The sequence below is a fragment of the Somniosus microcephalus genome, chromosome 31 (genome assembly GCF_052327205.1).
Source record: "Somniosus microcephalus isolate GS21.2 chromosome 31, FLI_Smic_1.0, whole genome shotgun sequence".
Taxonomy (NCBI): Eukaryota; Metazoa; Chordata; class Chondrichthyes; order Squaliformes; family Somniosidae; genus Somniosus; species Somniosus microcephalus.
Genome location: NC_141017.1, coordinates 27,416,863 through 27,429,907, shown reverse-complemented (window position 1 = coordinate 27,429,907; position 13,045 = coordinate 27,416,863). Strand labels below are relative to the sequence as shown.

The window sequence follows — 13,045 nt, the reverse complement described above, 5'->3', positions numbered from 1 at the left end:
TCCACAAACGAGCACTAAACTTCCTAAATCACCTCAAATCTAGCTCTCCAGACACCCTTCATTTTAAAGCCTTCCAGACCCAAGAGCTAAACCCAGAAAAGAGTCCCCTGAGTCAGCTGCTACTGAAACTAAGTACTCCTACTCAGCCGGACCCTGACCAGTCCCAGACCAACACTGCCGTCCAAACACCAATCCGAGTGAACCAAATCATTAAACAATGCAAAGAAACCTACCTGGAACATTGGAACAATGTAACCAAAAGCCAAAGCAGATTAGAATGTTACCGGGCCCTAAAAAGAGAATATAAACTGGCAGACTATCTCTCGACCATCAGAGACACAAAACAGAGACAGACCCTCACCAGGTACAGACTAAGCGACCACCAACTGGCAATTGAAAAAGGAAGATACAAGAAATCCTGGCAGCCTAGAGAGAATAGAATATGTGATCAATGTCTGGCCGGCGAGGTTGAGACAGAGATGCATTTCCTCCTAAAATGCGAAAAATTCAACACAACAAGAAACATATTATTTGACAAGCTCAACCAAACAACCCCAGATTTCAAAGAATTGGATGACCTGTCAAAATTAAGATTAGTCCTGGGAGAAGGAGACAGACCATACCTTGGTGCCAAATATGTAACAACATGTCACAACCTGAGGACTGTTTAAAATTAATACTGAATGTACCCAACGATGTTCAACAACTTTAAATTAATATTGTTTAAACTAATATTGTATGTACCCAACGAAGGTCAAAATTGTTTGACACCTACAGAATGTTGGAAAACTGTACTTATTGTTATGTAAGCTTTGGCAATATGGTTCCCTGTAAACTTTCATGCCAATAAAGCATTTGAATTGAATTGAATTGAATTGAATTGAATTGAGAGAGAGAGAGAGAGAGAGAGAGAGAGAGAGAGAGAGAGAGCGAGCCCAGAGAGAGCCGAGAGAGAGAGAGAGAGAGCCCAGAGAGAGCCCAGAGAGAGAGAGAGAGAGCGCCCAGAGAGAGAGAGAGAGCGAGAGAGAGCCCAGAGAGAGCGCCCAGAGAGAGAGAGCCGAGAGAGAGAGAGCCCAGAGAGAGAGAGAGAGAGAGAGCCCAGAGAGAGAGAGAGAGCGAGAGCCCAGAGAGAGAGAGAGAGTCCAGAGAGAGAGAGAGCCCAGAGAGAGAGAGAGCGAGAGAGAGAGAGAGTCCAGAGAGAGAGAGCCCAGAGAGAGAGCCCAGAGAGAGAGAGAGAGAGAGAGCGCCCAGAGAGAGAGAGCGAGCGAGCCCAGAGAGAGAGAGCCCAGAGAGAGAGAGAGAGAGAGAGAGAGCCGAGAGAGGGAGCCCAGAGAGAGAGAGAGAGAGAGAGAGAGAGAGAGCCCAGAGAGAGAGAGAGCCCAGAGAGAGAGAGAGAGAGACCAGAGAGAGAGAGAGAGAGAGCCCAGAGAGAGAGAGAGAGAGCCCAGAGAGAGAGAGAGCCCAGAGAGAGAGAGAGAGCCCAGAGAGAGAGAGAGTCCAGAGAGAGAGAGAGAGCCCAGAGAGAGAGAGAGAGCCCAGAGAGAGAGCCCAGACAGAGAGAGAGAGAGCCCAGACAGAGAGAGAGAGAGCCCAGAGAGAAAGAGCCCAGACAGAGAGAGAGAGAGAGAGAGAGAGAGCCCAGAGAAAGAGCCCAGACAGAGAGAGAGAGAGAGAGAGAGAGAGAGAGAGCCCAGAGAGAGAGAGTCCAGAGAGAGAGAGAGAGAGAGAGAGCCCAGAGAGGCAGAGTCCAGAGAGAGTAAATACTGCACAAGTGTAATTATGTTTTATATCAAGGAGGAGCTCGAGCTTAGGAACAGTCCACTACTGAGATCATGACAGGAGGAATGGCTGAGGGACTAAATGAACACTCTGCATGTCTTCACTGAAGAGGATGCTGCCAATGTAGCAGTAACAGAGAAGGCAGCAGCAATATTGGATAGGATAAAAATAAATTAAAAAAGGGGAGGTACTTAAAAGGTTGGCAGTACTCAAAGTAGAAAAGTCATCCTGTCCAGATAGGGTGCATCTTAGGTTACTGAGTGTGAGTAAGGGTGGAAACTTCGAGGCCCTGGCCCCAATCTTCCAATCCTCCTTAGATACAAGGACAGTGCCAGAGCACTGGAAGAATGCAAGTGTTACACCGCTGTTCAAAAAAGGGGAGATATATAAATTACAGGCCAATCAGCCCAACAATCGGGGAAATTTTGAGACAATAATCCGGGACAAAATTAATTGGTACTTGGGAAATGATGGGCTAATAACCGAAAGTCAGCACGGATTTGTTAAAAGCAGTGTGTTTGACTAGCTTGATTGAGTTCTTTGATGAATAACGGAGAGAGTTGATGAGGGTAGTGAGGGTGATGTTATGAACTTTCAAAAGGAATTTGACAAAGTACCACATAATAGACTTGAGCAAAATTACAGACCACAGGATTAAAGGGACAGTGGCAAGGTGGATACCAAATTGGTTAAGCGACAGAAAGCAGATCATAGTGAACAGCTGTTCTTCAGACTGGAGGGAAGTATGCAGCGGTGATCCCCCAGGGGTCAGCATTAGGACCACTGCTCTTCTTGATGTAATGACCTGGACTTGGGTACACAGACTGCTGAATTGGGCAAACACATGACCGATGAAATTTAACGCAGGGAAGTGTGAAGTGCTACATTTTGGTAGCAAGAATGCGAAAAGGTGATGTAAAAATACTACAGGAAACTCTTTTTTATCCGGCACCGACGGGACCAGCGTGCTGCCGGTTTATCAAAAAGTCCGGATTACAGAGAGTTAGAGTAAAAGGTACGAGAGCCCCGTACACAGCCACAGATCCAGGCGTCCCCTGTTGCATAGCAACAGGTGCAGGAACCCCGGCCACAGATCCAGGCGTCCCTATTGCATAGCAACAGGTGCAGGAACCCCGGTTACACGGCCACAGATCCAGGAACGGCCACTAATACGAAGTAAAACTTACCTGAACCTACTCCTGCATTTTGCCGGTTAACAGAGATTTCCAGTTATTTAGGTGCCGGTAAATCAAGAGTTTCCTGTACTCAGCGCTTGATGTGAGTATAAAACAAGGCTTTAATCAACTGTTTCAAAACCATGAGATTTCTAGTTACATCACTAGTTCCTGGTTATAGAAACATCCTGAGCAAGCTGGGCCCACGCCCGAGTATTTATACTCCTTGGATAGCGCCACCAGCTGGCCGCCCAGTGTTACTTCATGAGTCATGATAAGATTCATGACAAAAAGCATTCTAAACTAAATGATACAATTTTAAAAGGGGTGCAGGAACAGAGAGACCTGGGCGTGCATGTGCTCAAATCTTTGCAGGTGGCAGGACACAGTCTTGGCTTTATTGAGAGAGTACAAAAGCAAGGAAGTTATGCTAAGCCTTTATAAAACACTGGTCCGGCCTCAGCTGGGGTATCACGTTCAATTCTGGGCACCGCACTTTAGGAACGACGTCAATGCCTTAAGCGAGGGTGCAGAAGAGATTTACTAGAATGACACCAGGGCTGAGCGACTTCAGTTATGTGGAGAGACTGGAGAAGCTGGTGGTCTGCTCCTTAGAGCAGGGATGGTTAAGAGGAGATTTGATGGAGATGTTCCAAATCATGAACGGTTTTGATTGAGTGAATAAGGAGAAACTGTTTCCAATGGCAAAAGGATCGGTAACCAGAGGATACAGATTTAAGGTGATTGGCAAAAGAACCAGAGGCGACATGATTTTTTTTTTCGAGGCAACGAGTTGTTGTGATCTGGAATGCATTACCTGAAGGGGTGATGGAAACAGATTCAATCGTAACATCCAAAAGGGACTTGGTTAAATACTTAAAGGGAACAAATTTACAGGACTATGGGGAAAGAGCGGGGGGGGGGGGGACGACTAATTGGAGAGCTCTTTCAAAGGGAATAGGGCTTGGGTGGGATGGCTGTCGGTGTAGGGACCGGGTGCTAGGGTTTGGATGATCAGCCATGATCTCGTTGAATGGCGGAGCAGGCTCGAAGGGCCGAATGGCCTACTCCTGCTCCTATCTTCTATGTTTCTATGTAAAGAGCCGGCACAGGCACGATGGGCTAAATGGCCTCCTTCTGTGCTGTATCTTTCTATGATTCTATCAGTTGCCATTTAGCTGGCAAAACAGTGAAGGGTAAAGTACAATTTTCTTTGTGATCAGCTGCGCAGCACCAGAGAGGTGGGTTTTTTTTTCCTCTACTGTCGACAAGCCAGAATGCTTAGGGGCAGTCATAGCAAGGCAGCTGCCATGGTTACAGTTAGTGCTTGCTGATTGAAAGACGGAGTACACAGCTCTTAACTGCTGGTGGTATGTGGCAAACTAGCTCTCGCTTGACCATTATCTTACGCATAAAGAGCATCTATCCTCTGCTGTTCTGAGCCTCATACACTGTGTAATATTCCCAAGTGAATTTAATGGGCCCAATTTTTATGCATTTAAATCCTGTGGTGCAAGCAAACTACCTCGCTTTTCTTTAATTACCTTATAATCTTCTTCACCTCCATCATCCTCATCCTCCTCCTCCTCTTCATCATCAACATTGTCATCATCTTGCTCCTCACCACCACCACCACCACCACCATCATCATCGTCGTCGTGGTTATCCTTCCGCCATTCATCGCGGTGCAATTTCGCATCGCTGTCTGCCCCCTCTTCCACAGGAATATCTGGGGGAGTTGGGCTTTCGGTGACCATCTGTCAGAGCAAAGGAAAAGCTGGTCTGAACAGAAAGCCTTTGGCTCAGCAAGGTGCAAACAATGCAGATGTACTAAACTAAAAATATTTTAATGCCTTGAGCACCAACGCCCCTGATGGCCTAGTAGGTAAAGGCACCTGCCAGTGTAGGATTAAGCCACAGGAGGCAGAATGGCCAGAGGTTTGACTCTCTGGGTGTGCGGAGTTACCTGATCGAAGTAGGGCTAACAGTCAGGGCTCTATAATTGGTCCTAGCACCCTACATTCCCTCTAAGCTGCGCAGCACCTACATTAGGAAAGTGAAAAAACACAACAGAATTCCCACTCCCAAAGTCCAAAGATGTGCGGGTTAGGATGATTGGCTATGATAAATTGACCCTTAGTGTTAGGGGGATTAAATACATGGGGTTACGGGGATAGGGTGGGATATGTGTTGGTGTAGGGGTTACGGGGATCGGGTGGGATATGTGTCGGTGCAGGCTCGATGGGCCGAAATGGCCTCTATCTGCACTGTGGGGTTTCTGTGATTCTGTATTGCTATCCAGTGACTCCAACATGGGTTAGTGTCAAATGGCTCTCCGTGTCCAAACAGCCTCCCAACCCTGACCATCTAGGCTTGTACTTGTCGTACACCCATTTGAGTGAGGGTAATCAGCATCCAGAGAACCATACCTTAACAAGAAAGCATAAAGCGTGCCTGACATACATAGCAAATTTAATACATTAGATAGCTATACGCAGAGTATCTTTGATCCAATGTATATTTGAATGAAATTCACCAACCTCAGACTTGTACTTGTCCTTGATACCTGGCCAGACAGTTTCCTGGAAGCTGGTAACATCAACCTGATTGGTACTTCCCAGTAGAGCCTGTAGGAAAACAACTCATTTTTTTCCAGTTGATATATAGTTAGATATTTAATTGCCATACAGAAGAATCGTTCATCTCTGTCAGCACCCTCTTTGATCACACTGTTTTTTCCAGGAATCAAGCTCTGCCGTATTAAAAGTTACAATTTAGAAACCTTTGATTCCTCCCAATCTTTAGAGACTTCTGCAAAAAAAATGAAAGGCACCCTACGGTTCTCTGGATTTCTCAAATTCCATCTTCCAGCATTAAAAATTTACAAAGTCATTTTTGCAAATATAACGTAATCAAAAACCTGGTGTATTTTGAAAGCTGTGGGGAAATAGGAAATTCAGTACCCAAAGAGATCAGTCTGCCCGCAACCTGCACATCCACGCGCCAACCAACACTGCAGTCGGTCTCTCTACAGCAGAGTCTACACGGCTGCTGCAGACTGGCCCGGGAGGCATACACTCAGGAGGACATTTTGCTTTTGGGGGGGCGGGGAGGGGGGAGGAGTTGGGAGAGAGCAAGCAAGCAGGAGTGCAGGCATGAGAAAGAATGCAAAACAAAACGAGGAGGCAGGAAAAAATGGGCAGTAGTGGCAGAATTTTGGAGCAGAGGGGGGCAAAAAGCCGTCTGATGTGGATCAGCTCAGCAGATCTAGTGACGGAGAGCTTTAGTCCTATTTGGAAGGTCCAGCTTCAAACAGCTGCCTCAAATGCAAGTAAATAAGGCTTATTTTTTTCTCCAAGTCGCTATAGCCAATCCTACACGGCTGGTTAACAATTCTCACAGCGGTGAGTGAAGAAAGGAAAGAGAAGCAAAGGAAGGAAAGAATCAGAAGGCCTGCAAGGGATGTTAGCCAACAGAGGGTACCGCTAAGCATAGCAATGAAGGCACGCATAGTCCACATCTGCCACCTTCACCCTCTCCCTATGCCTGAACTGAAGAACAATAGTCTGGAAAAAAAACAGGTGATTAAGCTGTAGTAAAACTACAAACACAATTTCTCATACCTCGGCTTCTTGCTCAGATAACACACCATCTCCGTCGCTGTCTAACTCCACATGAGTCTGAATTTCATTCAATGAAACACTGAAATGGAAAAACAAAATTCCATTCACTTTTTTCCTTTCCTTTTTTTTTAAAGAAAGACTTGCATTTCTACAGCGCCTTTCACAACCACCGGGTGTCTCAAAGCGCTTTACAGTCAATGAAGTACTTTTGAAGTGTAGTCGCTGTTGTAATGTGGGAAACGCAGCAGCCAATTTGCACACAGCAAGCTCCCACAAAACAGCGATGTGATAATGTTTTTGTTATGATGGTTGAGGGGTAAATATTGGCCAGGACACTGAGGATAATTCCCTTGCTCTTCTTCAAAATAGTGTCGTGGGATCTTTTACATCCACCGGAGAGGGCAGACGGGGCCTCGGTTTAACGTCTCATCCAAAAGACAGCACCTCCGACTGTGCAGCACTCCCTCAGCACTGCATTGGGAGTGTCAGCCTAGCTTTACGTGCTCAAGTCCCTGGAGTGGGACTTGAACCCACGACCTTCTGACTCAGGAGGCGAGAGTGCTGCCCACTGAGCCACAGCTGACACAAAGAGGGAAGCTCATCTTGAAATCAATGCTGGAAGAACTATTGGTGCCGTATGCTGGAGGACCGCAGCACATCATTTCTAAAGCCAAACATGAGCTGGGTCGGAATAAAGGCAGAGAAAAATAATACAAATTGCACTCTGAATTTAATTTGAGCCAGTAAGATTGTGGTCTCTAATCTTGGATACTAACCTCACCATGAATCTAATATGGGAAGAATACAGGAAACTTTCTGGTATCCGGCACGGACGGGACCGACGTGGTGCCGGTTCATCAACAATTCCGGATAACCGAACGCTATAGTAAAAGATACGGAGCTCAGAGCTCCGTATAAAGCAACAAACCCTGTTGCAGCTTCAAAACAATGGGCACAAGTTGCAAGCGTCTCTGTAGCTTAGCAACAGCTTCAGCTACACCCTTGCACAGCAACAAATGGAGTAAAAAAAATAAAAGTTACCTGAACCTACTCCTGAATTTTACCGGTGGATCGAGCGTTCCGGTTATTTAGGGGCCGGTTAATCGAAAGTTTCCTGTACTGCAAATAGGAGAAAAGGCTTTGTGGTTCTTTTTTCTTCTTGAATTCTACTAATCCTTTTTTTGATTCCAGCCTCTTACCCAAAGGTAATCACTTTAGTAGGTGGGGTAGCAGACTGCAGACTTTTCCAAAGGATATAATCAATTTTACTTTCTGATCAAGGGAAAACATCAACCTATAATATGGCGAGACATGCCATTTCAATTTGCTCCTCTTCAATGCAGTACACTTGACTGTCATAGGCACAGTGGTGCAACACAACCAAGGGAGTTGAACCACTTGCAATTTATTCAGTGTAGGGGAGGAAAAAAAAAAATCTATATTACCAGACCATGTTCGGTTACCCACTTTTGGCACCATGGGCCACCGTCACTCCCACGGGATTCTAAGCAAGTCAAAGTGCCATTGGTGTAGACGCAGACATCTTTGATTTGGTCAGCTTGCTCAACAAGATTATGCAGAAGATTTGCGAATGCTGAGCAGGAATAAACCACAGCTGCCATTTTGGACAATGTGCCACTCAAGGTAGAAGCACGATCAGTTGAACGATCAGTACCACGAACTCAATGAGGGCGCAGGGGTGACTGCTGTAGTTAAGCAGACTTCTGTTTTAAAAGCTGCAAAAAGGGGCAATCAGAACACAAGCTGATAAACTCACAGGCCGTCTTCATTGTCATCCAGTTCCTTGAAGATTTCAGCAGCCTTCGCTTTCTCCTTCTCTAACTTGTGTACAGCTTGGACCTCTGTCAAAAGAAAAGGCATATTAAGAGCCACCTAAAGCAACTTTGGGAATATGTGGCCAAGCCCTACAAATAAAAGCAAGCCTACCATTATTTTTTTTTAAATTACAAGCTTCTCTATTGTCTTTTGCTTGTTACTGAGAAGTCAAAATATTGCGACACAGTATGGAGCACAATAACTCTGGGTAAGCCATCATAAAATAACCCAAAATAATAGCCTTTTGTCAATATCAAAAGGCATTAATACTCTTTAGCGAACATCCCCCACGTCAAGGACGTGCAGCACGGCGACAGCTGCGGCCAACACAAATAAAAAACTACAAAACTGAATCGGAAAATACTACAAAGGAAAACCACACAGATCGGAGAGAATTCAAGGCCATATTACAATCTCGGTTTAGATGCCGATTTTAAAACCCACAACCTTCACTCCTGCAGCTTAAGATGTCATCTGAACCACGCCCCCCTCCCTCCCTCCGCCACCCCCCCCCCACCCCTGCCAACAAACTCCATTACGTTACAACCGCGGACTCTCTGGCCAGGTATTCATTATGCGCTCTCTCTGTACAAACACGCTCTAACCACAGTACTGAATCATATTCTCCCTGCACAGTGGAGTGATGGCTCACACACAAGTTTAAAAATAATCTGCTCGCATGAATTATTTATTAGCTGGCGAGCCGCTCTTGGTTTTCTGGAGCACAAGTGGCACGCGAGGATGTGAGGTATCTTTTATTTGAGGAGTGAAAAGAACCGCTCGCCAGTGACAGGGATTTCCAGGCACACACTCACTAATACAAATGGAATCAGTTGCTCAGTTTTGTAAAAAAAAAGTCTTTCACAACAAAGACAAAACAGCAGTAACATGTCACTGCCAAGCTGCAGGAACACACTCTGCCAACCAAGCGAGATCCCTCCTCAATCACCGTTAGAGGAGGGCCAGAGCTGCTCGCTCCGCAAGAGGTGGCTAGCTGTTACAAGCGAGCGACACAACCGAGGGGAGATCAACAAGGAAACTTCAAATAAAGAGCGCAATCGAGACAGAGAAGAGGAAAAAAAAAGAAAATGAGACACAGCAAGAGAAAGATTGATTTGTGCGTGACCCTGTTTAAGTTTAAGCCACAATGTTAACATGCCTTTATCTTTCAGATCCTCTCAAGACCTGCGCATTTTCAGTGTTATACAAAAACAAAGGGCTCATGGGAGTGAAATTTCTGGTTTGCGGCTGCACAAACAGCAACACATATGACATGAGCCCGCACATTTCCATCACTTACTGAACGTGTGATCGAAATATAAAGTGATTAGCAGCCTTCAAACAATTTTAATGTTGTTTTCTATTTCTTGCAAGATCACTGCTTCAAGATTGTAAATTGGTTCATTGCTTTCCCCCCCCCCTTTACAGTTCACAATACATTTTTCTTGCACCAATCTCCAGCCAAGGGGACACACCAGGACTCCGCCAGTACCACCCTTACTACAAGAGTTGCAGTGGTCACTCTTAATCCTTCCCTTCGAGCAGGGAAAGCCTTCACCTTCGACCTTCTCACTCCATCAGCTTGGTCGAGATCAGGAACTCGTCAGGTGTGAAAACTGGAGCGACATCGTATACTCGTATCCTACCACTCCATGCAGTACAATATTTGCCGGTAAACTAACACACTTTGTTGATGTGTCTACAGTTTTGAAATCAAATGGGAAGAATATTGTTTTGTTGTTGGGTGTTGATGTACTTTGAAAAAAACTATACCCAAACAGGTTTTATCTACAAGACCGCAGAAGGCATTTACATCTAACGCACAGAGAGCACAACACAGCTAAATGCCAGCTCTAAAGATAAGCAGCAAGTCAGAAGATTATGTCACTGAAACAAACTAGTTTTCTATATATTCTGTGAAATTAGGGGTGACATCATCTGCTAGCCAAGTTCACAAATGCACCGACTTATCACTGATAAAGAGGGGGGAGGGAAGATAATGTTTTTGGACAGGAATATTTTGTCAGAGGGGCAAAAAGTGGAGTTTGGCACCACCATGTGGATAGACATAAAATGTATCTGGCGTTCTGATAAGTAAATTCAGCTGACGGCTCCTCCAGTGAACTCATCCAATGCCCCAGTGAACTCATCCAATGGGTAACATCAGCGTACAAACCAGCAAAGTCCGAGATTCAATCCCCACAGTCTATGCAGACTTGTTTGATTGCACACGTGACAACAGCAGTCGAGTTGTGTCAATTGACCACTGGGTTTGAGAGACAGGGGGGGAAAAATGGCCACTCCTGACCAATGTTCCCTTTAATTTTTTTTGGGATGCGCGGCCCCTTTAAGGGGCTGCGCGGCCCGTTCAAAATACCAGGCATGTACGTTTTTCTTTTCCCTATTTAAAAAACGGTGAACCGGCTGCACAGCCAAGCAGCTTAAAAGGAACATTGCTCCTGACTGCTATACTGCTACTGAGAGAATGCTGGGATCATGACAGGATCGGGCTTAGCTATGACGCCCTCCACGGTCAAACAGGCTGCTAAGATTCACCCTCGAGGTCCACACATCAATTACTTCGGCATGGTAATACAGGATAATCCCGGCCTGTGCAACCCTACCCCTGAAAGCATTTTATGTATTCAGCAGTAGAGGGAAGGAATTGGGAAGAACAAAACCAATAAATAGTTCTCTGATGAATGTTGGACATCCTGGAGAATTAAGGGCTAATAATCAAACTTCCTTGTAACTTGGAACAACGGGCTCTCTGATAACAAGATAGCTTCAGGGTGCCACAGGAGAAAGCATAGCCTGTCTTCTGCTTTGGATGTCTGAGTATCATCTACAAGAAATGCTTGTATAAGGAAATACGTGACTGGGAAGAGATCAACAATGGATGATTAAAGTATAACTTTAGTGGTTAGTGTAATAAACATAGGCAGAGGGTTCTATTAACTACAGGAAACTTTGTGCTATGGGTGGTAGGTTTGTGGAATATGCTGCCCTAAAAAGCTGTAGAAGCTACATCATTACATAAATTTAAAACAGAAATAGACAGTTTCCTAGAAGTAAAGGGAATTAAGGGTTACGGGGAGCGGGCAGGAATTTTGACGAGTCTAGGTTCGGAATGGTCATGGCCCTGTGGGTAGCGGAGCGGGCCCAGGGGCCGTCTAGCCTGATCCTGCTCCTATTTCGTGTGTCTAATTCTGTTAGATTCAGGAGATGGTTCTGTGATAGTGGATTGGCGGTTAGGATCAGATCAGCCATGATCTTATTGAATGGCGGAGCAGGCTCGAGGGGCCGATTGGCCTACTCCTGCTCCTATTTCTTATGTTGTTATCCGGCACCGACGGGACCGAGCTGTTGCCGTTCCCTCAAAACTGCCGGACAAACCAGCGCTAATGTTGAAACATACGGAGACTTTGAGCTCCGTATCGGGCAACAAACCCTGTTGCTTACAGCTTCTAAACAGTCGGCCGTACCTTGCAAGCGTCTCTGTAGCTTAGCAACAGCTTCAGCAAGACCTTGCAGAGCTTGACTGTTGAGGAAAAAAAGCAACGAAAAGAAAAAAAAACTAACGAAACGGCTCCTGATTTTTGCTGGCGGCTCGAGCATTCCGGACAGTTAGCCTCCGGATAAACCAAAGTTTCCTGTAATAATCAAACTTCCTTGTAACTTGGAACAGCGGGCTCTCTGCTAACAAGATAGCTTCAGGGTGCCACAGGAGAAAGCATAGCCTGTCTTCTGCTTTTGATGTCTGAGTATCATCTACAAGAAATGCTTGTATAAGGAAATACGTGACTGGGAAGAGATCAACCATTGAAGTATAACTTTAGTGGTTAGTGTAATAAACATAGGCAGGGGGATCTATTAACTATAGTGTGGAAAGATTACATTAGAACAGGTAAGTCAGGAAGACTTGTTTGTGAAAAGTATCTTTGAAGTAAACAATTTCGACTGTTTACGTTAATAGAATGTTTTCAAAGGATTCAGGAACAGATACATCATGGGATGCACCTTATCTGTGACATGTACCTTTGACGTAGGCAAAATGTGGTTAATAAAGGAGCATGGTTATCAACAGTTCTTCAGAGCGCTCGAAAGATAGGACCAGAAACCGAAAGCCACTCTGTGTCCAGTTAGGCCGATCACCTGCACTGTGCATCAATAAAGTCTGTTCCGTATGCTCCCCCATCAAGTGTCTTGTGCTTACTCGAAACGTGTCGTGAACCAGAGAAGGCAGGAGGTTGACCAACAGCTCAATGTTAACAACGAACAAGACATTCAAGACATCAAATATTTCGGAGCAGTGGCAGATATTTTTTGCACACGCTTAGTACTGCATTGTATTCCAGAGGGGTGGAAGATTTTCATCCCAGGGAGATGGGGGGGGGGGGGGGGGTCACAATTTGCACTCAAGATCCCCAAGCAGGGAAAGTAGAGGCAGGACACTGCTGAGAAACTGCAGGGAACATTTACATATTGCTTTTTTTTTTAATCAGTTGTGTTCTCAATTTGTACACAAATACTGCAGCACACTGGGCCCTTTAGATCACGTTTTTAAAATATTTTTGCTCCCTCAATGGCCTCGTGGATAAAGTCAGCACCTAATGGGCTAAGTCAGACAGG

The 13,045-nt window shown here is 45.4% G+C and overlaps 1 protein-coding gene across 1 annotated transcript in view; it reads right to left on the bottom strand.

The window, feature by feature from the left end:
- Positions 1 to 13,045, bottom strand: part of prkcsh (PRKCSH beta subunit of glucosidase II) — a 76,090-nt gene that overhangs the window by 41,589 nt on the left and 21,456 nt on the right. Inside the window, exons 7-10 of the mRNA XM_085971673.1 lie at positions 8,355 to 8,439; positions 6,578 to 6,656; positions 5,495 to 5,581; positions 4,499 to 4,711 (exon numbers count right to left, since the gene is read on the bottom strand). Coding sequence (XP_085827799.1) covers positions 4,499 to 4,711; positions 5,495 to 5,581; positions 6,578 to 6,656; positions 8,355 to 8,439 — 464 coding nt within the window. The remainder of the gene's footprint in view (positions 1 to 4,498; positions 4,712 to 5,494; positions 5,582 to 6,577; positions 6,657 to 8,354; positions 8,440 to 13,045) is intronic.